Source organism: Meriones unguiculatus, chromosome X (genome assembly GCF_030254825.1).
Source record: "Meriones unguiculatus strain TT.TT164.6M chromosome X, Bangor_MerUng_6.1, whole genome shotgun sequence".
NCBI classification, from domain to species: Eukaryota; Metazoa; Chordata; class Mammalia; order Rodentia; family Muridae; genus Meriones; species Meriones unguiculatus.
Window position 1 is genome coordinate 120,422,473 of NC_083369.1, and position 25,243 is coordinate 120,447,715.

The 25,243-nt window shown below is 38.2% G+C and overlaps 1 protein-coding gene across 2 annotated transcripts in view; it reads right to left on the minus strand.

The window, feature by feature from the left end:
* The window catches only part of Phf6 (PHD finger protein 6), a 43,787-nt gene that overhangs the window by 13,283 nt on the left and 5,261 nt on the right, over positions 1-25,243 (minus strand). For both annotated transcript variants that reach the window (XM_060375659.1, XM_021660109.2), the window contains exons 4-8: positions 13,645-13,778; positions 13,349-13,392; positions 2,990-3,156; positions 2,700-2,843; positions 687-791 (exon numbers count right to left, since the gene is read on the minus strand). In XM_060375659.1, the coding sequence (XP_060231642.1) occupies positions 687-791; positions 2,700-2,843; positions 2,990-3,156; positions 13,349-13,392; positions 13,645-13,778 (594 nt within the window). The remainder of the gene's footprint in view (positions 1-686; positions 792-2,699; positions 2,844-2,989; positions 3,157-13,348; positions 13,393-13,644; positions 13,779-25,243) is intronic.

Genomic DNA, 25,243 nt, shown 5'->3' on the forward strand with positions numbered 1-25,243 from the left:
GGACACCTGACAGCTGTCTGACGCTTGTTTTTAATCACACTCACATAGGCATGAGCAACCCGAACACACACACACACACACACACACACACACACACACACACACAACACACACTATAAACAAGTAGCAATAATAAAACAGTTTAAGCAATAAGAATTAAAGGCACAGGTGAAACAAGTGCCACAACTGGTAACTGTCGAGCATTTGTTATGAGCCTTTGTTATGAGCCTGTCTGAAAATTTTCACAACCAAACTTGAAAAAGGATTTGCCTTTCACTGACCCTCCACAATCATCAACTCCAAGGCTGTACTCTTTCTTTTTTTAAAGATTTTTATTTATTTATTATGTATACAATGTTCTGACTACATGTATATCTGCATGCCGGAAGAGGGCACTAGTTATCATCATAGATGGTTGTGAGCCACCATGTGGTTGCTGGGAATTGAACTCAGGACCTCAGGAAGAGCAGCCAGTGCTCCTAACCTCTGAGCCATCTCTCCAGGACCCCAAGGCTGTACTCTTAAAGCTACTGACCAGTGACCAGGTTATATTCAAAACTAGAAAGTACTTTATATTCAGTTTCTCGATAACTGGAGAAATATGGAAGATGCCCTAAATTTAAAGCAGAATCAAGAGTATTATGGTATAACACAAATATGTACATTAAAAAAAAAAAAACACAGACCATCCTTTTTCCTCGCTTAATCTCTTGAAGTACAGTTTTAATATCAAAATCTCCAAATTCTGCTCTTGAGGTTGTTGTGAGCTGGACAGTGCCGGAAGAAAACAACTACAAAAGAAAACCACAGAACATCACCACTGAACAGCTCTAATGAGAAAAGACTAAATAGCACAGTAAGAAATTATTAAATGTCTGTAACTCCCAGAGCAAAAGACCATGCCTAAATAATCAGTATCAACTCAAGTATTTTAAATATTTTTCTGTCTCACTACAATATAAACCAAAATAAAAACAATTAAAAACCCAAGTAAGACGGGAGTTAAGATTGAATACGCTGCTTAAGTAAGAAAGATCTCAATAATATCATCCCTTTTGCCCAATCATTTAGTAGTCCCAGAAATTCTTGAAAAAGTTTCAATTGGCAAATTTCAACTGACAATCCAGATTAGAATCCTTTCTGATTCTTCTATTTCTAAAACAAATATATAATTAAAATCTGTTCTATTGAGGTCCTTAGGACACATATTCTAAAAAAGAAAATTCTGAGTAAATCTAGTATGCACTCTAGTCCAGAACTTCTGTTTATTTGGAGCTTTTGGGTGGTATTGTCTTAAATTTATTACACTTACATATTTCTATATGTGCCACTGCATGTGGGTGGAGTTCAAAGAACTTGTAGGAGTGAGTTCTCTCTCTCCTACATTACAAGTCCTGGGGGTAGCACATGCCTTGGCTTGCTGGGCCATTTCACAGACCCAATTTATTTGGATTTTGAGACAGTGTCTAACTATGTGCTGTGGGTTGGCCTTGAACTCAAACTTGAGATGCTCTTTCTGTTTCAGCTTCCCAAGTGATGGTTTCAATGGCTTGTGATTTCACACCTAAGTAACAACTTCTTAAATAAATAACTTCTCATAATCATAATAAGTGAGATAAGTAGTTCAATAGAATCTAGCTCAAGTGATCAATCAGGACAGGATCTAAGGATGTAAAGACAGAATCTCTCCAAGTAATTTGAGAGTCTTTTAAGACTGCCATGGAAGTCGATCAGGCTGGCCTTTAACTTGAATATCCACCTGTCTCTGCCTCCCAAGTGCTGAGATTAAAGGCATGCATAACCACCTCGTGGCCCCAAATCTTAATATACTTCAAACTTAAAAAAAAAAAACAAAAAACAGGATTTAAAGTAATATGAATTATAGTTACCATACTGAAATACTCTATAATTACTTTATAAGAATTTCATAAAAACCTTTAAGAATGTTTATAATCGTCTTGAGCTTCAACTTAAAACCTCATAAATATCACTGTTATGGTACTTAATACACTAGCTACAAAGAGAAATCCTGTCTTGAAAAAACAAAAACAAAAACAAAAAACAGGTCTGGAAACATAACATATTACTTTTGGTCGTTTATATTAATTGTCAACTTGACACAATCCACAATCACCTTGCAGACAAGTCTCTAGATTAGCCTTAGGTGGAGAGACATACCCTAAATGTAAATGACACCATTCCATGTGGGCTGGGTCCCAAACTGAATAGGGGAGAAGAAAGCCGAATACACACATTCGTGTCCTCTGCTTTTTGACTGTGGATATAATGTGACCAGTTGCCTCATGCACCTGCCATAACAGCACTTCCCCACAATGGACCTTCCATTTGCAGTATAATCTGAACTAAATAAACTCACCTTTCCCCTTCTTCCCTCCCTTCCTTTTTCTTTCTTTTTGTCTTTTGAGACTCAGTCTCATTATATAGTTCTGGCTGGCCTGGAGAACTCCGAGAACTGCCTACCTCTGCCTCCCTAGTGGTGGGATTAAAGGCATGAGCAACTACACCCAGCCCACATCCATCCTTTCTTAACTTGCTCTAGTCAGTATTTTGTCAAAGCAATGAGTCAGGTAACTAATACTTTACTATGCAAAGCTCTAAAACAATGTTTGAAGCAAAAGTGCTATATGAAATTTCCAGCTAAATGAGTTTTGAAAACCATGTTACAAAACCATGCCTACCATGCACTTGTAATGTGCAGCTGCCTTCTTGGCATTAAAGATGTGCAACTTCCCTCTCGCTTCATTTTCTTCCTCCCCTACATGGCAGAATCCACATTTAGGCCTGGTGTCATTAGGACTGCTCCTGTGTGGAGACCTATCCCGCTGTAAATATAGAAGGGGGAAACATACGTAAAAATGGATTCAAAACTTTTTAAAGACCTCAAACAATAAAACTTACCTGTAAACACAGCTTCAATGAAACTCTTCATGTTGCACAAATAGGAGGAATGGACTAGTTTTCTACTTACGTAGGAACTACTTTCCATCTCATCTGTTCCATGGGAAGATGTGGATCTGGTATCTTCTGCCAGCCCTTTAAAATTGGTTTTTCGTGGTCTTCCTTTGCGACTTTTCTTCTTAGTCTTTGGAGAGGAGGGCTCCAGTTCATGCTCATTAAAACTCTCTTCTAAATCACCTGTTTAAAAGGAAACAAAAAGCTTTACACGGATCGGTCTTAACAGCCAGCACTAGCTCCATGAGTCTCCAGGAGCTATGCTCTTCATTAGCATGAAGCAAGGACACCTGGTCAGTGGTATATTCAACAGAGCTCAATCCAGTGTTTTAGATTTTAGATAACTGAATACAAAACTTTTGATTGTAATCACTATAACCTTATTTCCTTTGACTCTGTAGTTTTCTATAAAAATGAGTTCTGTGATGCTGGTTGTAGGGCTTTTGTTTTTATTTTATTTTTAAATAATTGTATACATTCACTTGTATCCCAGCTGTAGCCCTCTCCCTCTTTCCCTCCCAATCCTCCCCTCCCTCCCTCATCTCCTCCCTGCCCCCTCCCGAGTCCACTGAGAGGGGGTGTCCTCCTCTCCTTCCGTCAGGTTGTAGGGCTTTTAAACACCATTAGGTCAGCTATAATAATCTCACTTTTCAGTCACACCGGCCACATGTCAAGGACTAATTAGGCACACCAGGCATGTGGCAGCAGTGTGAGCAGAGACTTGAACTGTGTCTATCACTGCAGTTCTACTGGAGAGCAGTGATGTAGATAGTTCACCCATTATGAAAACTAAATGAACAACTTCAACTTTAAAGCTACGTATGACCAAGCTAATTGATCAAATAATTAAACATGTCCTAAGTACAAAAAGAAGCTCTAACAAAAGCAATATAAAACCATTTTGTGAGTTAGCTGCATACACTTTCATTAAAAATTTTCTTACAAATTTTAGAAATTTTATAACTACTTTTCCCTTAAATTAAGAAATGATTTCTACCATTAACAGAAATTTTTTTCACTCAGTTATACACTATAAATATTTATTTATTAAAGGTCCATTGTATGTGCCTCTGAGATGGCTTGGGGGGTGAAGGTGCTTGCTGCTTAAGCTTAGCAACCTGAGTTTGATCCCTAGGACTGACATAAAGGCGGAAGAGAGAAACAACTCCATAAAGTTGTCCTCTGACCTCCACATATGTTCTCTGGCACATACAGGCATCATACATACACACAGTAAGCATTTTTAATTTTGCTATATATAATGTATTTAATATTCAAAAATGGTATAAAAACAAATATTAATTTGCCTTGGGACCAAACTATACAAGTTTTAGGCAATGCTCTAATACATTCATTGGTTTTCCTTTAGCATGTTACAGACTTTAATTCTAGAAACCCATTTCTTAGTGAGAAATTGTATCTGCTCCTATTCTCAAATGCCAAGCTCTATCTTAGGACATACATTCACGATGGGGAAAAAAAGGACCACTCAATTACTATATCTGAATACAGGTAAACTGAGGGACAACAAGTATTAGATTATAAAAGTTATACCCATGAGCCCCAGACGGTGAGGAGAACTATGTAAAACCAATTTTAGGGGCAGTGAAATGGCTCGGCAGGTAAAAGTGCTTGGTGCCAAGCCTGAAGACCTGAGTTCAGTACCTAGATTCACACAATAAAAGGATGTACACTGTGCACTGACCCCAAGAGACACTGAAACACACACGCACAAACACACACGTGTAATTGTAATAAACATTTGAAAATTAATTTTAATAAGCACCTTTGTACTAGTGTTTTAAATAAGCAATGTGCTGCTTTCTAATCATAAGAATGGAGATTGTTCATCCATCACTGATGAGAATATAAGCTAGCACACTTTTTATTCTATTTCATTGCTTTTACATTTTAAGAAAGATTTGCCTATTTTCATTTTATATGTGGATGTGCCAGCATGAATGTATGCTTACTACCTATGTGCCTGTACCCAAGGAAGCCAGAAGAGAGTACTGGAGCCCTCAGAACTGGAGTTAAAAGCAGTTAAGAGCCACCACATGCGTACTTGGCCCTCTGCAACTGCAGTATCTCTCCAAACCCTTTTTAAACTTTTTTTTCTGAGACAGATCTGTACTCTGAAGTCTGGGCTGGCCTTGAACTTATAACATTCCCCCTAGCTTGACATCCTGAGTGCTGGAGTCATAGGTTTGAGTGACCATATTCACAGCCTAAAAATTATCTTAAATAAATCAACTTTCATAATCATAGTTCCTTGTAGATACTCAAATATTTAGTGATTATAAAGGTCTTATTAATATACTTCTACAAGCACAGACTAGTAGTCAGAGTTATAAGCTAGAGCTCCTTGCTATCACCAATACCTTTTCAAAAAATTGGCTTTTCTCTTTGTGTATTTACATGCACATTCATGCTGGCCTCCGCTGAAGCCAGAAAGGGAGGATGGACCCACAGGAGCTGAAGTTATAGGAGTAGGTACCTGATAGGATGAGGGACTGAACTCTGTGGTCCTCTGAAAGAGCAGACCCATCTCTCTATCCCCACATTTATTAACTGAAAACTTCTTTTGAAGTTGTATTTCTTTTTATTGTATGTGTATGGGTATTTTGCAGGAATATGTCTGTGCATCATATTCTGCAGTCCCTAGAGGCTAGAAGCAAGTGTCAGGACTTCTGGAACTGGAGTTACAGACTGTTGCTAGTTGCCATGTAGGTGATGGGAACCAAACCAAGGTTCTCTGTAAGAGTACCCAAATCTCTGAATTGCTGAGCTGTCTCTCCGGCTCCATCCTCTTATTTTTAAAATGTTGTTTTTAAAAAGAATAAAGAAGGACCAGAGAGATGGCTCAATGGGTAAAAATGCTTGCCACCAAGCCTGAAAATTTGACATTAGTTTCTGCATGTACATGTGCATACAGAAACATACACAAAAATAACTGCAAAATGCATATAAATAATGTGAATAATTTAAAAATTAAAGAAATAAGCAATATAGATCCTATTCAGACACACATACCAGGGCTACACAGAGAAACCCTGTCTCAAAAAGCAAACAAAAAAAATTCTAAATTCGAAAATTCTACCAGTATCATCAAGTCGCTAGATCTCTGTTGCTCTGTAAAAAGCCAAGTACCTTTGCCATCCACACCACTTAGCTAAATCATAACTTCTCAAGCTTTAAAGATATAACCAGCTAGGGATCTTGTTAAAGGTTGGTCCTTTTGAGAAAGTCAGCAAAAGGCCTGAGATTAGAGGTTTCTAACAAGTTCTTGGACAAAAGCTCACCCTGCCGATCTACACTACATTCTGTATGGAAAGGAGCTATGACACTCACTTCTCTCTGTTGCTGACAACCGCCAGTTCCTGGTCATGTTCCCTCACACAGCAGGCTTTCTTTAGCACATGGCTCTTCTCCGCTCCAACCTGTCTTCGTTCTGACCAATGTCAACTCTCCATGTGGGCCATCCAGTGAACACCTAGCTACTCAGTTCCCTTACCTTCAAGGATGTCCTCCATCAAGCAGCCGGCTGCTAAAGTCACACCCAGATACCTCATTATCACCTACAATGCCTTTACCTCTGAAATCCCTTTATGTGACTTTGGGAGCATACCTACTTGCTTTCCCAAGCATTTGCAGTTTCAGTGTTCTTCATCCTTACCTCCAAGTCCACTCCTTTCTGTTTTTTCTTCTTTCCTGACTTCACTTCCTCCTCATCCAGCCCAGATTTTACTCTTACAAATATTCTTAACTCTTTCATACCTCTTTGTTGAAGCCACATGACAAAACCTCAAGTATTTTATGTTTCTGATTTATTAAGAGGGAGTTTTACACTGAAGCCTAGGCTAGCCTCAAATTCTTTCCAATCTTCCCTCTTTTGGTTCCCAAATTCTGGTACTACAGGCATAGTTTTTTTTTGATACTGGGTTTCTCTATTCTGGAACTTACTCTGTAGACCAGGCTGGCCTCGGCTTCTGCTTCCTGAGTGCTGGGATTAAAGGCGTGTACCACCATGTCCAACTGAATTGCCAATTCTTAATTAAGCAACTTTCTCTATGTTGTATCCAGGACTGAGAAGTGACATGACCATAACTGTGTGTGTGTGTGTGTGTGTGTGTGTGTGTAAGTAAACATGGATACACATAATTACATACATGTGAAAATCCACAGAATGCTTCTTATCACCTCAGATAAATTGAGGAATTCAGGTGATAATGATGTGACAATGTTGTATCACAGATTGAAACAAGTGCACTGCTCTACTCTTAGTTGAGAGCTAAGGGGATTCTGTATGTTCACAGGAAAAGACTCATTCAATCTTTTTGCTATTAACTTAGAACTGCCCTAAACAGGGCCTAGAAGGATGCCTCAGCATTTTAGAGCACCTCTTGCAGAGGATCTGTGTTCAATTCCCAGCATCCATGTGGAGATTCACAACCATCCATAACTTCAGCTCCAGGGGCTCCAATGACCTCTTTGGAGTGGTGGTCTAGTGGCTAGGATCCAAGGGTTCCAGTGACCTCTTCTGGCTTCCATGGGAAACACACACACACACACTTTTTCCATGGGCAATACACACACACACACGTACACATACTTACATGCAGGTAAAACACCCATACACATAAAATAAGTCTAAAATTGTAAACGCTGCTGTGAATAGTAAAAGACTTAGGGTGTAGCTGTAAAGCACTTGACTGGCATGCATGGACCCTGGGCTCAGTATCTAGCACCATAAGAAAAGAGCCTATTAGGGGACAAGCCCCCTTGAACTCCCATTGAGTGTTCCCATGCTTCTTTACACACAAACTTATTAGAGACTTGCCTCCAAGTCACTACTCAGTGGCTTATATCTCGACTTCTCTACCTAAAACATTCCATAAAGTCACAAATGGCTCTCCTGTCACTGAACCAGTGGATGTTTTCTCAAGAACAATATTAACCATTTAGTTCCCTGTGGAGCTACACTCTACATTTCTTGGATCCTATAACTTTAATACTAACCTGATTTTCCTCCTACCTCTCTAGCCATTTCCCCTCTGCCTTTAAAAGCCCATCCATCTATATCTATCTTTCAACGATTAATATTCTTCAAGACTAAGTCTTAGGCCTTCACCTCTTCTGAGCTTTCTCCTCTTTATCCTTAGGCACCTTTTCCTCCAGTGTCAGACAGACTGAGCAACAGTGGCAAATTCTTATCTTTAGCCAAGGCCTCTATTCAGAACACTAGAGTGTTATTAATCCACCCATCTACTTAGCTAATACCCCTACATGGATAGCACATAATAAATTTCAAACTTGTTAACTCATTAACATTCTCCATAGGCTTCTTCCAACTCTACCACTACCTAAATAAATAGCATCATTCAGTAACTGATCTACTTATAAAACCTTGGTGTTACCTGTGACACCTCTGTCTTAACCTGGATTTAACCCCCATGTTCTATTTCCAAAACAGATGACATGGGTTTCCAGCATTTAATATGAAATACTATTTTACTTGCTTTATTATAAGATATTCTTGGTTTTAATGCTTCATAATACTTTATACTATATAAGGCTAACATGACAGATTCATACAGCATTTGCCATATACTAAGTATCAGAAATATTGAGCTACAGACAGTAAATGTTAAAGAAACAGTCATAGGTATCGAGTCCTTTGCTCTAGAGATCAATGAAGAATAGTTCCCAGAGAAGGCCTGAAATAAATGTACATTGTTGCTGACAAAGTACTCAATATAAAATAAATTGGAGGGCTGGAAAGATGGCTCAGAGGTTAAGAGCATTGGCTACTGTTCCAAAGGTCCTGAGTTTAATTTCCAGCAACCACATGGTGGCTCACAACCATCTAAGGTGAGATCTGGTACCCACTTCTGGCAAGCAGGTGTATATACAGGAAGAACACTGTATACACAATAAATAAATCTTTAAAACAATTTTTTTGAACTAAAAAGCCAAATTTTCTAAATATAAAATTTGCCAGTACTGGGGTCTAGAGAAGTAGCTCATTGGTTCAAAGCCTTGACTGCTCTTCCCAGCATCCACACAGCAACTTGCAACTGTCCTTGCATCTATCCTGCTCCAGGGGATCTAGAGCCACCTTCTGGCCTTCTCCATGGACAGTAGGTATGCATGTGGTGCAGAGATGTACACACAGGTACATAAAAGAAAAATGTATCTTAAAAAACTGCAATACATTGAGATTCTGCCTCGGAATGGAGAGATGGCTCAGTGGTTAAGAGCACTGGCTGCTCTTCCAGAGGTCCTGAGTTCAATTCCCAGCAACCACACCATAGTTCAAAACCATCTATAATGGGATCTGATGCCCTCTTCTGTTATATAAGTGGATACATGCATATGCATAAATTACATACATAAATACATTTTAAAAGAAAGATTATACCCCCAGTTCCAGAGCATTAAGTATAAAATATACAGTATATCACAAGAAAATAAAAGGACCTAATAGTCTATATAAGTATACCGTGAACCCAAAATGAAGCCAATTTGAAGTTGTTCATAAAGTATAACCTAGAATTAGGACTCTATCACTTAGCAAAAGGCACTCAAAATCATGCTAGTGGGGTCTTTCAGAAGTTTCAGGCAGTAAGGACACTTGCTGCTAAGGCTAAAGACGAGTTCAATCCTGGATGACATGATAGAAGGAGACAACCAACTCCTACAGGTTGGTTTCTGTCACACATGACACAGATATACATACACACGCACACACACATGTGCATGCACAGGCACAAACACACACTTCCACTAAATCATCTTTCTTTATACAGTCTGCACTGTAGTAGCTCTTCCCTACCACTAGAGGGCAATATTGGTTTAGAAGTCCACAAAATAAAATGGGAGCCAGCTATGTTAATCAGTATACATTAATCATCTTTAATTATCTCAAGTATCCTGTCCCAGTATATTCATATACTTGTATTAATCAGATCATGAATCTTAATCCTCAGCTCTTAACATAGATGGCCACTCTAATCATAAAAGGGCACTTCCTGAAACACTGTTAAAATCTTGAAGAAATGGAATGATAGGAAAGCTTCCTTAACACTGGTTCTTTCTTTCTTTCTTTCTTTTAGTGTTTGGGATAAACTCCAGAGCATCATACACACCAAGCAAGCCGCTTACCACTGAGCTACACTGCCAGTCCCTACTTAAAACTTCCCACAAAAGATTTTTGATTCATTTCTAGACTTGAGTGAAAAAACTTGGTAAAATTGTTATACAGGCTTTTTAATCACACTTTATCACCTCAAAGTATTTTATTCTTATTGTTTATTCAGTCTGTTTCCAAAAAGGTCAGAAAAGGACACTAGATTCCTGGAGTTGGAGTCGCAGGCAGATGTGAAGTGCCTGATGGGGATGCTAAGAACCAAATATTAGATATCTAGATTATTATCAAATGCTCTTAACCTCTAAGCCAGCTCCCTAGCCCTCTACTCTCCTTTGTAAACAACCAAAAAAAAAGTTTTAGAGAAAATTCATTTATTTTTATTTATGTATGTGTATGCCTGCTTATCTATATTCAATGTGGAATTTATATCTAACCACTAATCTAATTATATATATTTGTGGAATATAGCCTAATAACTAAATACATGTATACAGTATGTTATGGCCAATTATGGTTGGCATGTATATCTACTAAACCATTTCTTCTAAATATTTATTTATTTGTTTGTTTGGTTTTTTTGTTTTTGTTTTTGTTTTTTTTTTTTTTGAGACATGGTTTCTCTGTGTAGCCTTGGCTGTCCTGGAACTCGCTTTGTATATCAGGCTGACCTCAACCTCACAGAGATCCTCCAGCCTCTGCCTCTCTGAGTACTGGGATTAAATGCATGCGCCACCACCACCAATACCCAGCTTTCCTTAAAATATTTTAATTAGCATATAATAATTATAATAAATATACAGTACATGGCTATTTTAATGCATGTATATAATGACTGTATTTCTAACTAGCAGTTTAAAGCATTTTTATTAATGTGGAATTCAGATATAAAAATAGTACGGTTTACTATTAGGGAAGCAAAGTACTAAAGAACAGAAAGGGTCAGTGCCCAGCTCTTTGATCACCTCCCCATGAGGGGCGGTACAGCCTTGCCAGGTCACAGAAGAAGACAATGCAGCCACTCCTGAGGAGACCTGATAGGCTAGGATCAGAAGGAAAGAGAGGAGGACTTCCCTATCAATGGACAAGGGGAGGGGCATGGGGAAAAGAGGGAGGGTGGAATTAGGAAGGAATGAGGGAGGGAGCTACAGCTGGGATACAAAGTGTAAATTGTAATAAATAAGAAATAAATTTGTAAAAAGATCAGAAAGGGAACCAGTTTTAATAATTATGCCAGTAATTAGGTAAGTTAATTTTCTAAAGATTTATTTATTTTTCTTAAGGTGTGTGTGTATGTATTTAGGTGTATGTGAGTACAGGTACCCATAGATGCCATCAGACCCCAGGAGCTACCCAGCATGGCAATTGGAAACTCAGATCTCAGATCCCCTAACAAGATGGCTTCTATTTCTCCAGTCCCTACATAAGTCTTTTAAAATGATCAATTTCCAAAGCCCAGCATGGTGGCGAATGCCTTTAATCCCAACATTTTTGGGAGACAAAAGCAAATGACTCTCTGTGAGTTCAAGCCTAGCCTGGTTTACATAGTTAAGTTCCAGGACAGCCCAGGTTACATAATGGAGACCATAGGGCTGGAGAGATGGCTCAATGGTTAAGACTACTAGCTGCTCTTCCAGAAGTCCTGAGTTCGACTCCCAGTATCCACATGGCAGCTCACATAATGAAGTTCCTGTTGTAAAAGGATCAACTTTCTAAAATATCAGTATTTAGTCCATTTTAGTATTTAGTCCATTTGAACAGAAGAGTCTTAGAAGCTAACAAAAATTTAAAGATTGAGTCTAAGCTAAATGAAAACATGGGATAATCTGAAATTGAACCAAATATACTTTATACTGCTAGTCAATTTATCAAAACCATCTATTTGAAAAGGTTTGGCCCAAGAGTTGGAGAGGTGGCTCAACAGTTAAATACACAAGCTGCTTTCCCTGAGGACCTAAGATTCAATTCTCAGCACCCACATGGCAGCTCACCACCCTCTGCAACTCCAGTTCCAGTATATCTGACACCCTCTTCTGACCTCTACTGTCACCAGACACACTCATAGTATACAGACATACCTGCAGGCAAAACACCTACACACTTAGAATAAAATTTAAAAAGAAATAGAAAAGGGTTGATTCAAGTCAGAATTCAGCTTGAGAACCAACTTCCCCATATCTTTTGAAGACCAAATGCAACCTGGCTAACAATGTAACGTAACTTTAAATGTCACTAATGGGCGTGGAGAGATGGCTCAGAGGTTAAGAGCACTGGCTGCTCTACCAAAGGTCCTGAATTCAACTCCTAGCAACCACATGGTGGCTCACAGCCATCTATGAGATCCTGTGCCCTCTTCTGGCATGTAGGTGTACATGCAGGCAGAATAATGTATAAATAACACATAAATCTTTTAAAAAATAACTAATGTAACCTAACTAAACTAGTTTTGTAACTTTAAGTGGAAACAAACTATAAAATAACTTGATAGGCTCCTACTTCAAATTTAGTTACTTATAAAGATGTCTATTTTTTTTTCTAGAAAAAAGCATAGTATGTCTCCCCTTATTTCCCAGTGTAGGATGTGTTTTTAAATTCCCAGTGGATACACAAAATCAGGAATAATACTAAATGTGGTTTTCTGTACACATGCCTATTCATGATAAAGCCTGATTTATAGAGTTGGACACAGCAAAACATTAACAACAACTATTTATAAACAATATATTGTACTCAGAGCCGATTAATTTATATGTTACTCAAACTGATTTAAAACTTGTTTATTTTTGGAAACTTCCACTTAATAATTTTGGACGATGATAGCCCAGAAGGTTGAAACCATGGAAAGCAAAATCATGGATAAAGCTAGCACAATGTGTTGAAATTTTACAAGCAGGAATGCTGATCCAAAGCACATTAGTATTCCTGGGTTCACACTGTGATAGCTAAGGGGAGCAAGAATCCCAATGACCACCTGCACGGGGACATGTTACCCTTACATCCCTTCCTAATGTGGCTCACATTTTCAATGTATACTTCATAAGTTTTCTGGGGTAAATTTTTTCTTTGAAAATTTAGCTCTTCATCACATTGGCTTGATCTAATGGCATCCCAAATTATTATAAAGATATTTAATAAGTCCTAACTTAAGGAAAAACTTAGTAGAGGACCACTGACTCATGTTTTATTCTGATTTCTTCTTGAAACATAAAACTGGCTAATGAAACATACCTTCAGAGTTATGTGCAGTCTCCTTGTGTTTTCGACAATAAACGCTGAGGGGGGAAAACACAAAATTATGAACTATGCAAACTAAATTCAAAAAATGAGCAGTACAGTCCACCCCATTCATTAACTGAATTCATTTTTTTTTAATCTCACTGTTACACTTCCTAAATAATTTCTGTAACCATTACATATTCAAAACAGCCTTTATAGTGATGATGAAATGCTTTGAATGGGGGGGGACTTTTAAAGCCTGAAGGAAAGTATGACTGCTTTAAAACAAAGCAAAGTGAAAGAGTTACATGTAAATTCCCTGTGAAGGTTTCTCTCGGATCTGAGCTTTGTCATGCAATGCACAGTGGTAGTGGTATGTCCTGTGGCAGGTTTTCACATCACAGCCAATCGTTGCTCCAGGACAATGGCACAAAGAACACATCTAGAGAAAAACAACAAAACAATATTCAAATGTGATTTTGCTAATGGTCACAAACAGGCTAGGGACATTCCAATTTCTGCAAGGAAAAACAAGCTGCTTATTGAAAAACTTCTAATTCATGTTATTTTCTTATTTTGTCTCCTAAAAATAATTTGAATATTCTGGTAGTACTCTTTTTTTTTTTTTTTTAACTGACAAAATGTACAGGATGTTATGTCTCGTATTTCACTGTGGTCAAGATAACATTGGAAATACTGTAAATCATGGATCTGAGCTATATATAAGTAACAGTATAAAAGAGATAGACCTCTTTTGCAATCCAGAACTTACTGTATACAAGCAATTAGGAAAAATATCTCATGAGAATTTTTTTCCTTACAATTTCTATTTAAATCAGTCAGAGGGCTAATGATAAAGCTCAGTGGTATACTGCTGTCCCAGTCACAATGCTGAAATTTTTTTGAAATCAGATTTAAATGAAGATTTATTAAACAAATGAGGAAGATTATTACAGATTTAAATGAAAAGCTTCTGAGAAGAACTCCCCTATACTATTTGAGAACCTGGTAAAATCAAATCCATGTTAGGCCAGTAGAGAAGATAATAGAATTATATAGTAGTTTTAAAACCTTGAGTTGAGGATATTTTGTGATATCTAATTGATTATATATACTGTGAAAATATGCCTGTCTGCTTCAATTTAATCTTACTTAACTTCTGCATTATGAATTCAAGCCAACAGAAAAAGATTCTTTCAACTCAATATATCTTACATTCTAAACTTATTATATTATAAATAACCAGCTCACGCTCTAAATTTAGAAAACAATTCTTTTCTAAATGTACATAAGAATCATTATTAATAATTTTGGTTTACAAAACACAGTGTACTGTACCCAGTGGGCGTTTAATGAGCCATCTCCTAAGCCATAAATGCCATATCAAATGAATCATAGTAAGGTAAACCTAAATCTTAATTTTGTTTCCTGGTTGCCAGATACCTTGCTTTAAATTCTGATTTCAATACTCAGGAGACCAAGGCAGGACGATCAAGTTTCAGACCAGCCTGGGCTACATTACTGAGGTTCTAGCTCCAAAAACTAAAAACATGATCAAATAACAAGCAAACAAACAAAAGATACTTATGATTGTAATGTTTGGGCTACTTGGTCCCTGAGCAACATTGATGTACTAAGGGGCTAATATAAATTCCAATAACATTTCTCCTATTTCTCTATGGAAATCAAACACTCAATCTCATTCATACTACCATTTTTAAAAATACAGGTAAGTAAAAAAAAATACTCTCAATGTAGGTACTTCCCAGAAAACAGCAGGGCTACTATCTACTATTAATACACAAGAAATAAGCTACTTCTTCAAATGAGTACTGAAACTCGAAGTAAATTACCATAAAAAGAAACACTGTGCTGATGGGGAATAGCAAGATCACAGAGCATTTGCCCACCAGGTGTGAGGCCCTAGGTTCAACTTCCAGCTGAACCAAAATGAAAAAGTTATTTTTGAAAGTATCAGGGTTAGCGTAGCCAGTGCACTCAATGGCTGTCTCTCAACTGAGAAGGGAAAGAAAACCAAAATATTCAAGTATTTTTTTGTGGGGATTATAAACTCAGATCTGTCCAAAGAAAGTTGTTTAAGCAGCTATGGTAATAGAAACCAATTTCATAAACAGTAAGAGAAAACACACAGGAAGAGCATGTTTCTAAAGTTAAAAGCTTATTTTGTTGTCAGTTCTAGTCAATGAAAAATATGACAAAATATCAGTAAAAATATTTTCGACTTTACCTAATTACTTTCAGGTATTTCTAAAAATGATGGCAACTTGAGTTCAGGGTTAGAATAAGCTGCACTGAGACCCTTACTTGGAAACAGTAACTATAGAGATGTTTTTGTGGATAAGAATACTGAACTCAGGTTCAGGCCTCAGGATCCACAAGGTGGGGATCCAACATTCTTTTCTGACCTCCAAGGGAACTGCACAACACAGGCTCAACACTCACACACATCAAAACAGAGCAGATACACACAGAATAACTTACAAGCTGTATGACCCAGGACTCGGAAAAGTAAACTTGAGGATAATTCAGTTCAAAGAACACAATGCAGAGTATAACAGATTAACTCTTCTAGAAACAAAATTGAGAGCTTAGAGATAAATATCAGAATTAAAGAAGGTGGGAAAGAAGATAGGTGGGTAGACCCATTTCTGAAATGCTGTGGCAAATTCAAATAAAAGGTCTTTTCTTAAAAAAAAAAAAAAAAGAAAGGAAAATAAGAAAAAGGAAGGAAGGAAGAAAGGAAAGAAGAAAGAAAGAAAGAAAGAAAGAAAGAAAGAAAGAAAGAAAGAAAGAAAGAAAGAAAGAAAGAAAGAGAAGGAAGGAAAAAACTTAGAAAGAAAGGGAGAATCATTATTCTTTGGGGACTTGGCTGCTGGGTAGGTTCCCCATACCCCAGTGGATGGCCTCACACATATGCACATATGGGCAGCAATAATTGGACTCAGGGGGCTAGTAATAGCAAAAGAAAGTCCAAAAAGTTAGCAGGGCAACAAGGTGAGGGCCATTAGGAGGAACTGGAGGGAGGTAATGGTCGATGCATATGATAGAAAAAAAATTGCATAAATGTATGAAATGTTCGATGACTGAAAAAAATTAATTTAGAAGAGAGTTGGACTCAGTGGCACATGCCTTTAATCTCAGCACCAGGGAGGTAGAAACAGGGGCAGGCAGATGTCTTTGAGTTCCAAGCCAGCTGGGGCTACAAAGTGAGACCCTGTCTCAAAAAAAAAAAACAACAAAAATAATCACACAAAAAGAGACGAAAAGAGAACCAATCGTTACCACCACCATCATCATCACAGCAAGGCATGCCAGATGGACCCTAGTACTGGTACCGAGTGCCTGCCTTTACAGGAAACATTTGCGCTGCCACTTTCATCATGCTTTCACTGTATCCCTGGTGCCTTCCAATGTGGGAAAATAAAACTAATGTGAGAGGAACATGTTTTTCAAGAACAATGGTGTCCTTTCTCTGCTCAAAAAGGGGGGAGGGCTGACCAACCTACCAAATATTCTCCTGAGAGCTAATTTCCTTTCCCCTAATGTAGGTATAAATGTTAATTCTCAGCTTACTCTGCTTGTATCCTATTCCATATTCTTGCTTTAAAGACACAAAGACATCGTTACTGATAATGCCTTTTCTTTTACCCCAATCCCTCTCCAGCTTGCTCCTGGAAGACGCGAGCAACCTCAGTTATGAATCTCCAGCTCCGAAGTTGGAGACTTTGGGAAAGGAGGTCCTGTCACAGGGAATTGCACAGCATTTCCACTGTATGCTCAGAAGCCGTGGTAACAGCCAGAAGTTCTGCTATGCTAACGTGGGTTAAGCTGCACCACAGACATAAGTCTCAAGGAGCTGACCCCAAGATGAAAGAGGAACCAAGTCACGCATGAGAGGACATGCAGGGAACTCAAAAGTGTAAGACTTAGCTAAACTATTGTAGGAAGCGGACAGCAAAGCATACCTGTGCTCCAGTCAAGTGAACAGGGCCAAGGACAAAACTGAGTCTCCACAGCGTCTTAAGGATCAAAAGGAAAAATACTATTTTCTCAGTAATTGTGGGGAGGAAAAGGAAAATGAGGTTGCCAAGTTCATGAATAAGCAGAAAAAGAAAGTATTTGTGGAAAAGCTAGAATCCAGTGGCTACACAGAAACCCATATTGCACCGTTCCATACAGCTGAGCTGGAACAGACATAGTCTCAAAGCTGAACAATGTGGTTAACTGCTTTGGAGACGCTCAGAAAATTGCTTTGACTGCAGAAAATGCAAAGGAAGATAGGGAAAGAAGCCATGGTCATAAGCCTATAAGGCAAAGACAAAAGTTGTCCAAAGACCTAAAGAAAGGGACACCAGTATCTAGGAGCCATGGTCATAAGCCTATAAGGCAAAGACAAAAGTTGTCCAAAGACCTAAAGAAAGGGACACCAGTATCTAGGATAGTTTTCACAAGAGCCAAGCTTGCATTACAGTGGTCTGGATCCTTCTTTTATCTGTAATTATATTATCTTCCAAAAGAAAAAAAAATCAGGGCAGAACAGTAAGGCAAATAGTCAGACACACCTTAATAATGCTGTACAACTCCAGGGTCATACAGTAACATCTCATGTATCCAACACAGACAAGGTAGCTTCTGGCTCACCAAGCTAGTGGACAGTAACCAAATTACTTATTATAATTGTCTAAAAGAACGCCACTGCCAGAGAGGGTACAGCATGAATCCAAAACTGTTTCTATATGAATTTATAGCTATACTTTTTTTTTATAAAAACTATTTTTTGAAGGAGGCTGCACATTAAAAAAAAAAAACTTGCTTAGGAGGTCTAAAAAGATTAAAAAAACATCAAAATCTGAACAATGTCAAATCCTTGAAAAATGCAAAGTTGCTTACAAAACAGATTTGGACCTCTTAAAAAATGGGGCCAAGGAGAAGCACTTGTTATGTTTTTACCAGAGTAACAGACCTTGAGGACTGAAAGACAATAAACTCAGACTATGAAGTTCCTGTCTAACCTAACCCTCTGACCTTCTGCTGAGTACTCACATATTACAACTCTATATAATTACCCAAATCATGTCTGATAAGAAAAACAGTTTCTCCCTCTGGTGCACAAGTTTCTTTTTTCCTTTTATTCAACTGAAAAATTCAGGTATTTTGTAAGTACAAACCTTTTTGTTTAGATTCTTTTCAGCTACGGGTCTTTGCAGCTGAGAACATTATAAAGTGCCAGGCTGCTTGCTATATTTAATCTGTGAAGAATGCCAAAAACAAGCCATGCTCATGTAAACGCCAAGTTAGTCCCCCCAAACTGCACAGAAATTATTTGACATTACTGGTCAGTTGCTTTTGCAGTTCTGAGGATTGAACCCAAGGCCTTGAAGAATCTGTGAAGAATCTATCACTGAGCCATACCTCCTAAATCTCTGATTTTGTATTATATTATCGGTTTTGGTTCTCCTCCATTAGCAAACACAAATGAAATTTATGTAATATAAAATTACAGTGTTCCCAATTAAAAAAGAAAAAAGAAAAAACTAAATGAAGGCAAAGATAAAAAAAAAAAGACTCCATTTAAATAAATGCATTTTGATATTAGCCAAACACACAGTTTTCTCCATCACTGCTTATTCTACTTAGTCACCGCAAAAGTAAAGTTCTCTTTAATATAAATTTCTGTTAAAATACCTACAGACATTAAAATTAACCTGCATGCTATAACTGTCTTTTTAAAAGAATTCCCACTTCCATGAATGTATTCATAATGCATGTGAATATAGGTACAGAGATGAAGAGAAAAATATTCTTGGTGGAAACTTACCTCTTTTCCTCCCCAAACACACCTATGGTAAATGTCTTGTAAGCCCAACATGGCCTACTTTTTGTTAACTGCAGCACAGCAATAACCTTTTTTTTTTTTTGCTTTATTGCCTTTGATTACAATTAAGTCCAAATGGCTGGGGGAAAGACTTACAAATGTATTTATTATCTGGTCTTTTACAGAAAAAGTTGGTCTTGTGGCAGATACTAGCACTCAGAAGGTTGGGGCAGGAGAACTGCAAATGCAAAGCCAGCCTAGACTATACAGTGAGACCCTATCTTATAAAAACAAAAGTGTGTCTGTCTGAAAAGCACCCCTTTCGTGATTTACTGAAGCTGAAAAATCACTGTTACAAGAACTTGGGTAGCATCAACAGTCACCCAACACCTGCTGTTTCCATATGCAAAAACCAAATGGGGCATCTTAACCCCATTCAGCCCTTACTAAATAAATGCTAAACAAGACACACAAGCAACTTAAGTATCACTGGCATGTTGGAATCATTCATTATTTTCAACCACTTCTTCAAACTCTTCCTTCTACTTTTGACTTCCATTTTATCACTCTCCTGGTAGGACCCACTTGCAGAAACCACTTTTTTTATGGTTTTCACTCTGTAGCCCAAGCTTGTCTAGAACTCACATCTTCCCCCTGCCTCAGCCTCCTTGGTGCTGAAATTACAGATGTGAGTCACCACATGAGGCTCAGATGTCATTTTCCACAAAGCCTTCTGACTTCCCTGATAGATCAGCTGTGGTCTTCTTTCCCAGCTCTCCCGTGTCGTTCTTCAGTTCTAATGCTAATTTATTTCATGTCTATATCCAAAGAATCTAGCACTGTGCTTGGCACAAAGTAAGTACTGGAATATTTGATAAACACATATAAAGGTAAAATCTAAGGCTTACCTGGCAAATATAATGCCCAAGAATAACACCACAGTGGGTGAGATAAGGTTGAGGAGATACAGGAAAATCCTCATGTTTGAGGTATACACATAGTTCTCAACCATACTGAAGAAATAAGCAGGCTAATTTTTTAAATGTAGTTCATTCTACTCCTCTTTCAAGTGGCAAAAGCCTCAAACAACACTACAATACTGATTAACCAAATCAAGAATTTTTATATTATTCCAGAACTTACAGTTTAAACCTGGTTCATTATTAAAGGCTTCCCACTTTCTCCTCTCCAAACCCATTCCTCTTTGAGATGCAAAGGCTAATCAGTGCTCACTTACTTATTGGAACAGTACTGAGCACAAAGAAGACTTAAAGCACAGTGCCAAATGCTCCCATGTGCTGTGCCCTTGTGAATGCTACACTAGGCAATGAGAACATAGTCTCAACTCTCTTGTAGACCACAGTGCGTCATGGAAGAAAAAGCTTGCCCATGTGTTCTGACTACAAAGCATGTAGTGCTGTGCTATATAGCATACACAAGCATGAATTTAAGCTAGGCCACACAAAAAGAACTTGTGAAGCAGCAGCAAAGGAAAGCATGGAGGGGACTCTCTGAAAACTCTAGAAAGGAAATGAGGCTGGGAAAAGTATATTAAGAGATAATTTTTCAGTGTCATGCTGAGGTCTCTGGATACTTTGGAGAGTAACATTAGCTTTTTTTTTTTTTTTTAAAAAGTGTGTGTGTGTGTGTGTGTATACAGGGCAATGTCAGAGGACAACTTGCAGGACTAATTTGTTCTCACCTTCCACCATGGGGTTCCTAGGGCTCGAACTCAGGTTGTCAGGCTTGGTGGCAAGCACCTTTACCAGAGCTGAACCATCTCACAAGCCTTGCAGGAGCTGTTCAAAGTAGTTAAGAAAGTACCAGAGAAAAGCTTGATACAGGATAGCATTAAGAAAAAAGACAAAGTGTGCTCAGAAATGGAACCCACACAACAGAAAGAAGAAAGAAAGAAGTAGAAAGAAGGGTTGAAGGTAAGGGATTCAGAAAGAGAATCAAATTTCAGGGCAGAAGGTTATAAATACTGGTTTAGACAGGTCGAGTTTAGTTTAAGATGCCTGCAGGACTTCGACACAGAGCAGGCAAGGAAACTGCAATCACTAAGCTTCCTTCTCCACAGTTCTTTTTATATACAATTTCTCTTCAGAAAATTCCAGTTTGCCTTTCCTTATTTTGAATTGAAATTCTTGTCTGATATTTAAAAATCCCTGTAACAATTCTTACTCAACTTTAATCTGGTAAAACTCACAACATTTCCTATTCATGTTCCTATTCAGGTACATTCATGTACCTGACTATCTCTAAGAGGAAATCTTGATCTTTTAGATAGTGAACATTCCTCCCCCAAAAGAAGGAACACATACATCAGTTGTTTATTTAGATCATAAATACAGACTACCTCTGCAGTGCCACACACACTCTGAGTAAAGGCTATGGAGAATGAGTTGTCTTATGGTCAGAGACTACCAAAAAATATTTATGGTAAGAACAAACCATTACTACCTAGGATATGTATAGGGTTCTATCCTAACACTTAGCAAGACAGACGAGCGTGTCCTGAACTCAGCAATCTGTATTAGAAAACTAGCGTAGTTTTTAAAAATGTGATTGGGTTAGAGCAGCTTAAAAAGACATCTAGTATAAGCTGCTGATTAGGAGCTCTGGCCCTGGGTTCAAATTGAGAGCTGCCACGTGTTAGCCATATGGCCACAGACACTCAGGTGGTTATTTTACCTCTCTGAGCCCATTTCCTTATGTGGAAAACAAGAGTGACTACTTTCCTTTCTTGCACTATGATTGTGAGGATTAATTAGGATCCTGTATTCAAAAATACTTAGCCTTTGGCTCTTTGATCACCTTCCCCTGTGGGGGGAGCAGCCTTACCAGGCCACAGAGGAGGACACTGCAGCCACTCTTGATGAGACCTGATAGGCTAGAGTCAGATGGAAGGGGAGGAGGACCTCCCCTATCAGTGAACTTGGGGAGGGGCATAGGGAGGAGAAGAAGAGAGGGTGGGATTGGAAGGGAATGAGGGAGGGGGGTACAGCGGGGATACAGAGTGAATAAACTGTAATTAATATAAAAAATTAGTAATATATATAAATAATTATATATAATTAATATGTAATTAATATAAAAGTAAAAAAAAATTAGTTAGCCTAGTCTTTAGCACATACTGAGCATTTAATGAGTTGTCAGCTAGTTCTACTACCAGAAAAAGTATAAAACATTTAGGAGAGTTTTTGTTTCGTGTGACTTGGAAGAATCACAACTCCTAACACCAGAGCAGGGCAGGAGTCTTAGGTGACTTAGGTAATCTTGCCTAGGGGTAAGAAAGCTGAACTCCATGACCTCCTGAATTCTTTTGACATCTGTGATCTATCTGACACAGGTACCAATTAGTAAAAGTAACTATCAGTGTAGATCTTAGTGATCTCACCAAGTAGCTTCAGAGAGGATACATTCTTCAAATACCACGCTCAAGTGACGACTCCTCGAGACAAAAAAAAAAAAAAAACAGAAAAAAAAAACACAGTGGTAACATAACTTTGCTGGGAAATTACATTTTTTTTCTATATGGCTGGACAATAAATATAGATTTTACAGGTGGGTATAGCACATACCTGTAATATCCCAACACTTGGAAAGAGGAGTCAGGGGGATTAGGAATCAAGGTCATCCTCAGCTACACAGTGAGTTCAGAGCCCGCCTGAGACACATAAGACCCTGACTCAAAAACAAAAGCAAAAACAAAAAAATAAAATATAGCTGGCATAGAGTATAAGTGTGGTGTCTTCGGTAAGGAATGTAAGTCGCTATGGAAAAATAAATAACTAAAAACTGCAAAAATAGTTCTTCTCTTCTTCCTACATCTTGGGCCTATATATTTAAGATAGTGGAAGAGAGATAAGCATGTTCGTTACAAAATAGCTTCTCCCCTTTGATCCTTGAAGCTGATACGGATATGAAAAAGTGCCTACAGCTACAGGAACCGCACACCTGCATTTCTTGCACTACCGAACATTACACTTCCCGTTGTGTAAGATTCCTATCCAGCCGCCTGCACTGACTCAGCTCAAGCCCTCAGTCTACCCCTCTTCTATGAAGCAAATGAACACCCCCTGAAGCAATACCAGGTCCTGACTGAAACCTGCCATGACTGCCGGGGCACCTGCTTCTGCTTGTTTTCAGGGAGTGTCCAGGACCCTTTTCATCTCAAGATGTATCTGAACTGGAGCCAGGACAAAAAGGCTCAGAATAACATGCCTTAAAAAGCTGACCAGGGAAGCCAGTTACTTGGCTTATATGTAGTTTAGATATATAAAACTATTGTTTTATTCTTTCCTATTTGATTTGTGGTTCTTTTATCGCTTAGACAAATGTATACTGGAAGTTAAAAAAAAAAAAAAACAACCTAAAATCAAGAATTGTGGTTAAATTAAAAAGAAAACAATATAATGTAAGCAAGAAAATTGAAAGCTAAGTTATATCAGAGCCAGAAGAGAAAGTTCAGCAGTGAGGAGAATATGAAGACTCAATTCTGCTTCCAGCATGCATTTTAGGCAACTCATAACTAACTGCCTATAATTCCTGCCCCAGACAAACCAATGCCTTTTTCTGGCCTCCATGGGTAACTGCAGTCATATAAATATAATCACACTGCCAGCTGTGTACCCCCCTCACACACAATGCAAACATATACATAAGTAAAATAAAAATAAATCCTAGGGGACAATTTAAGTAGCTAATGAGAATGAGAGGGCTCACTTGTTGCTCGTTCAGAGGGTCCAGGTTCCCAGAACCTACATGGCATCTCCAATATTGGTGGGGGATGCTACACCCACTTCTGGCCTCTATGGGCCGCAGTACACATGCATACATATAAGCAGGCAAACACTCATGCACATAAAATAAGAACATTTTTTTAAAAAATTTTAAGTAGTCATTTCAAAATGAAACACATAAATGCTGCTCTCCAATTCACTATATAAGGAATTTAAGGTCCAGCAATTTTGATACAGAATAAAGAAGGAAACAGTCCACAATTCAAGGTGGCCATGGTGTCGAGTCGCTTCTGAAATAAGTCCTATCTCTTAGTGAGTTATTGCCTGGCATAAAGGTGCAAGCTGGAGAAGTGTTCTATCAGTGAGCCGTTCCACAGCCTATCATAAATCTTTCTACCTTCCCTAACAATTTTTTTTTTTAGTTTGTTTAGTATGTGATGATAAAATAGTATCTACAGATAGGTGGCCAAAAACACAAGTGAGTTAATGACTTGTCTAAGATAACATTAAGTGTCTGTGGGAATTGTGTGTGAGGGGGGTACACAGCCGGCGGTGTAGTTTGGTAGTAGAGCACATACTTAGCAAGCCTTAGAGGCCATGGGTTCAATCTCAAGCACCCCAAAATATTTGATCTCATGACTTGTCTGCCTAGCATGCTTTCATTAGTCTTCAATGACATTAGCAGGAACTTATTTTTATCTACACAGAACAACCTCAGAGTCAGCTACCATTTCTTAAGTTTTCAACTATGTGCTGAGCACCATACTTGGTCCTATATAGTCTCTTTTAACCCTAGTCAGAACTCTGTGAGGCTAGTGTGCTCATTATCCCTTGTGGAAGAGTACGTGGACTAGGGAAGTAAATGACTTACTCAGGGTCACCCAGTTAGTGACAGAGCTCGGATTCAAGCCCAAGTCGATTACTATTTCTGGGCTTTTAACCCTCAATATTATTCCATTCACTAGATCATGGAGCAATTTGAGTTCTTTATAGCACACTACACCTGAGCAGGAGAGAAATTACGACCCCAGTTTATAATATTCAAAACAAAAATCGTTCCTAATAGTAAAACTTATATCAAGTTCTGGTGTTCTCTTTACAAATAGATTCAAATGAATTAAATCTCAACTGACTATACCAACACTGACATGTGTGTACTTCTGCTTCATATAACATGCAAAAAGAAGGCATTGAGTTTCTTTAAGACTCTTTCAGCATCAGGGGCCAATAACATCCCTGGTCTGACCACAGGAGGCATGTCAAGTGGTGCAGGTTCCAACACATCAAGAAAAGGAAGGCTTTTTACTTATAATGACAAACAACGAA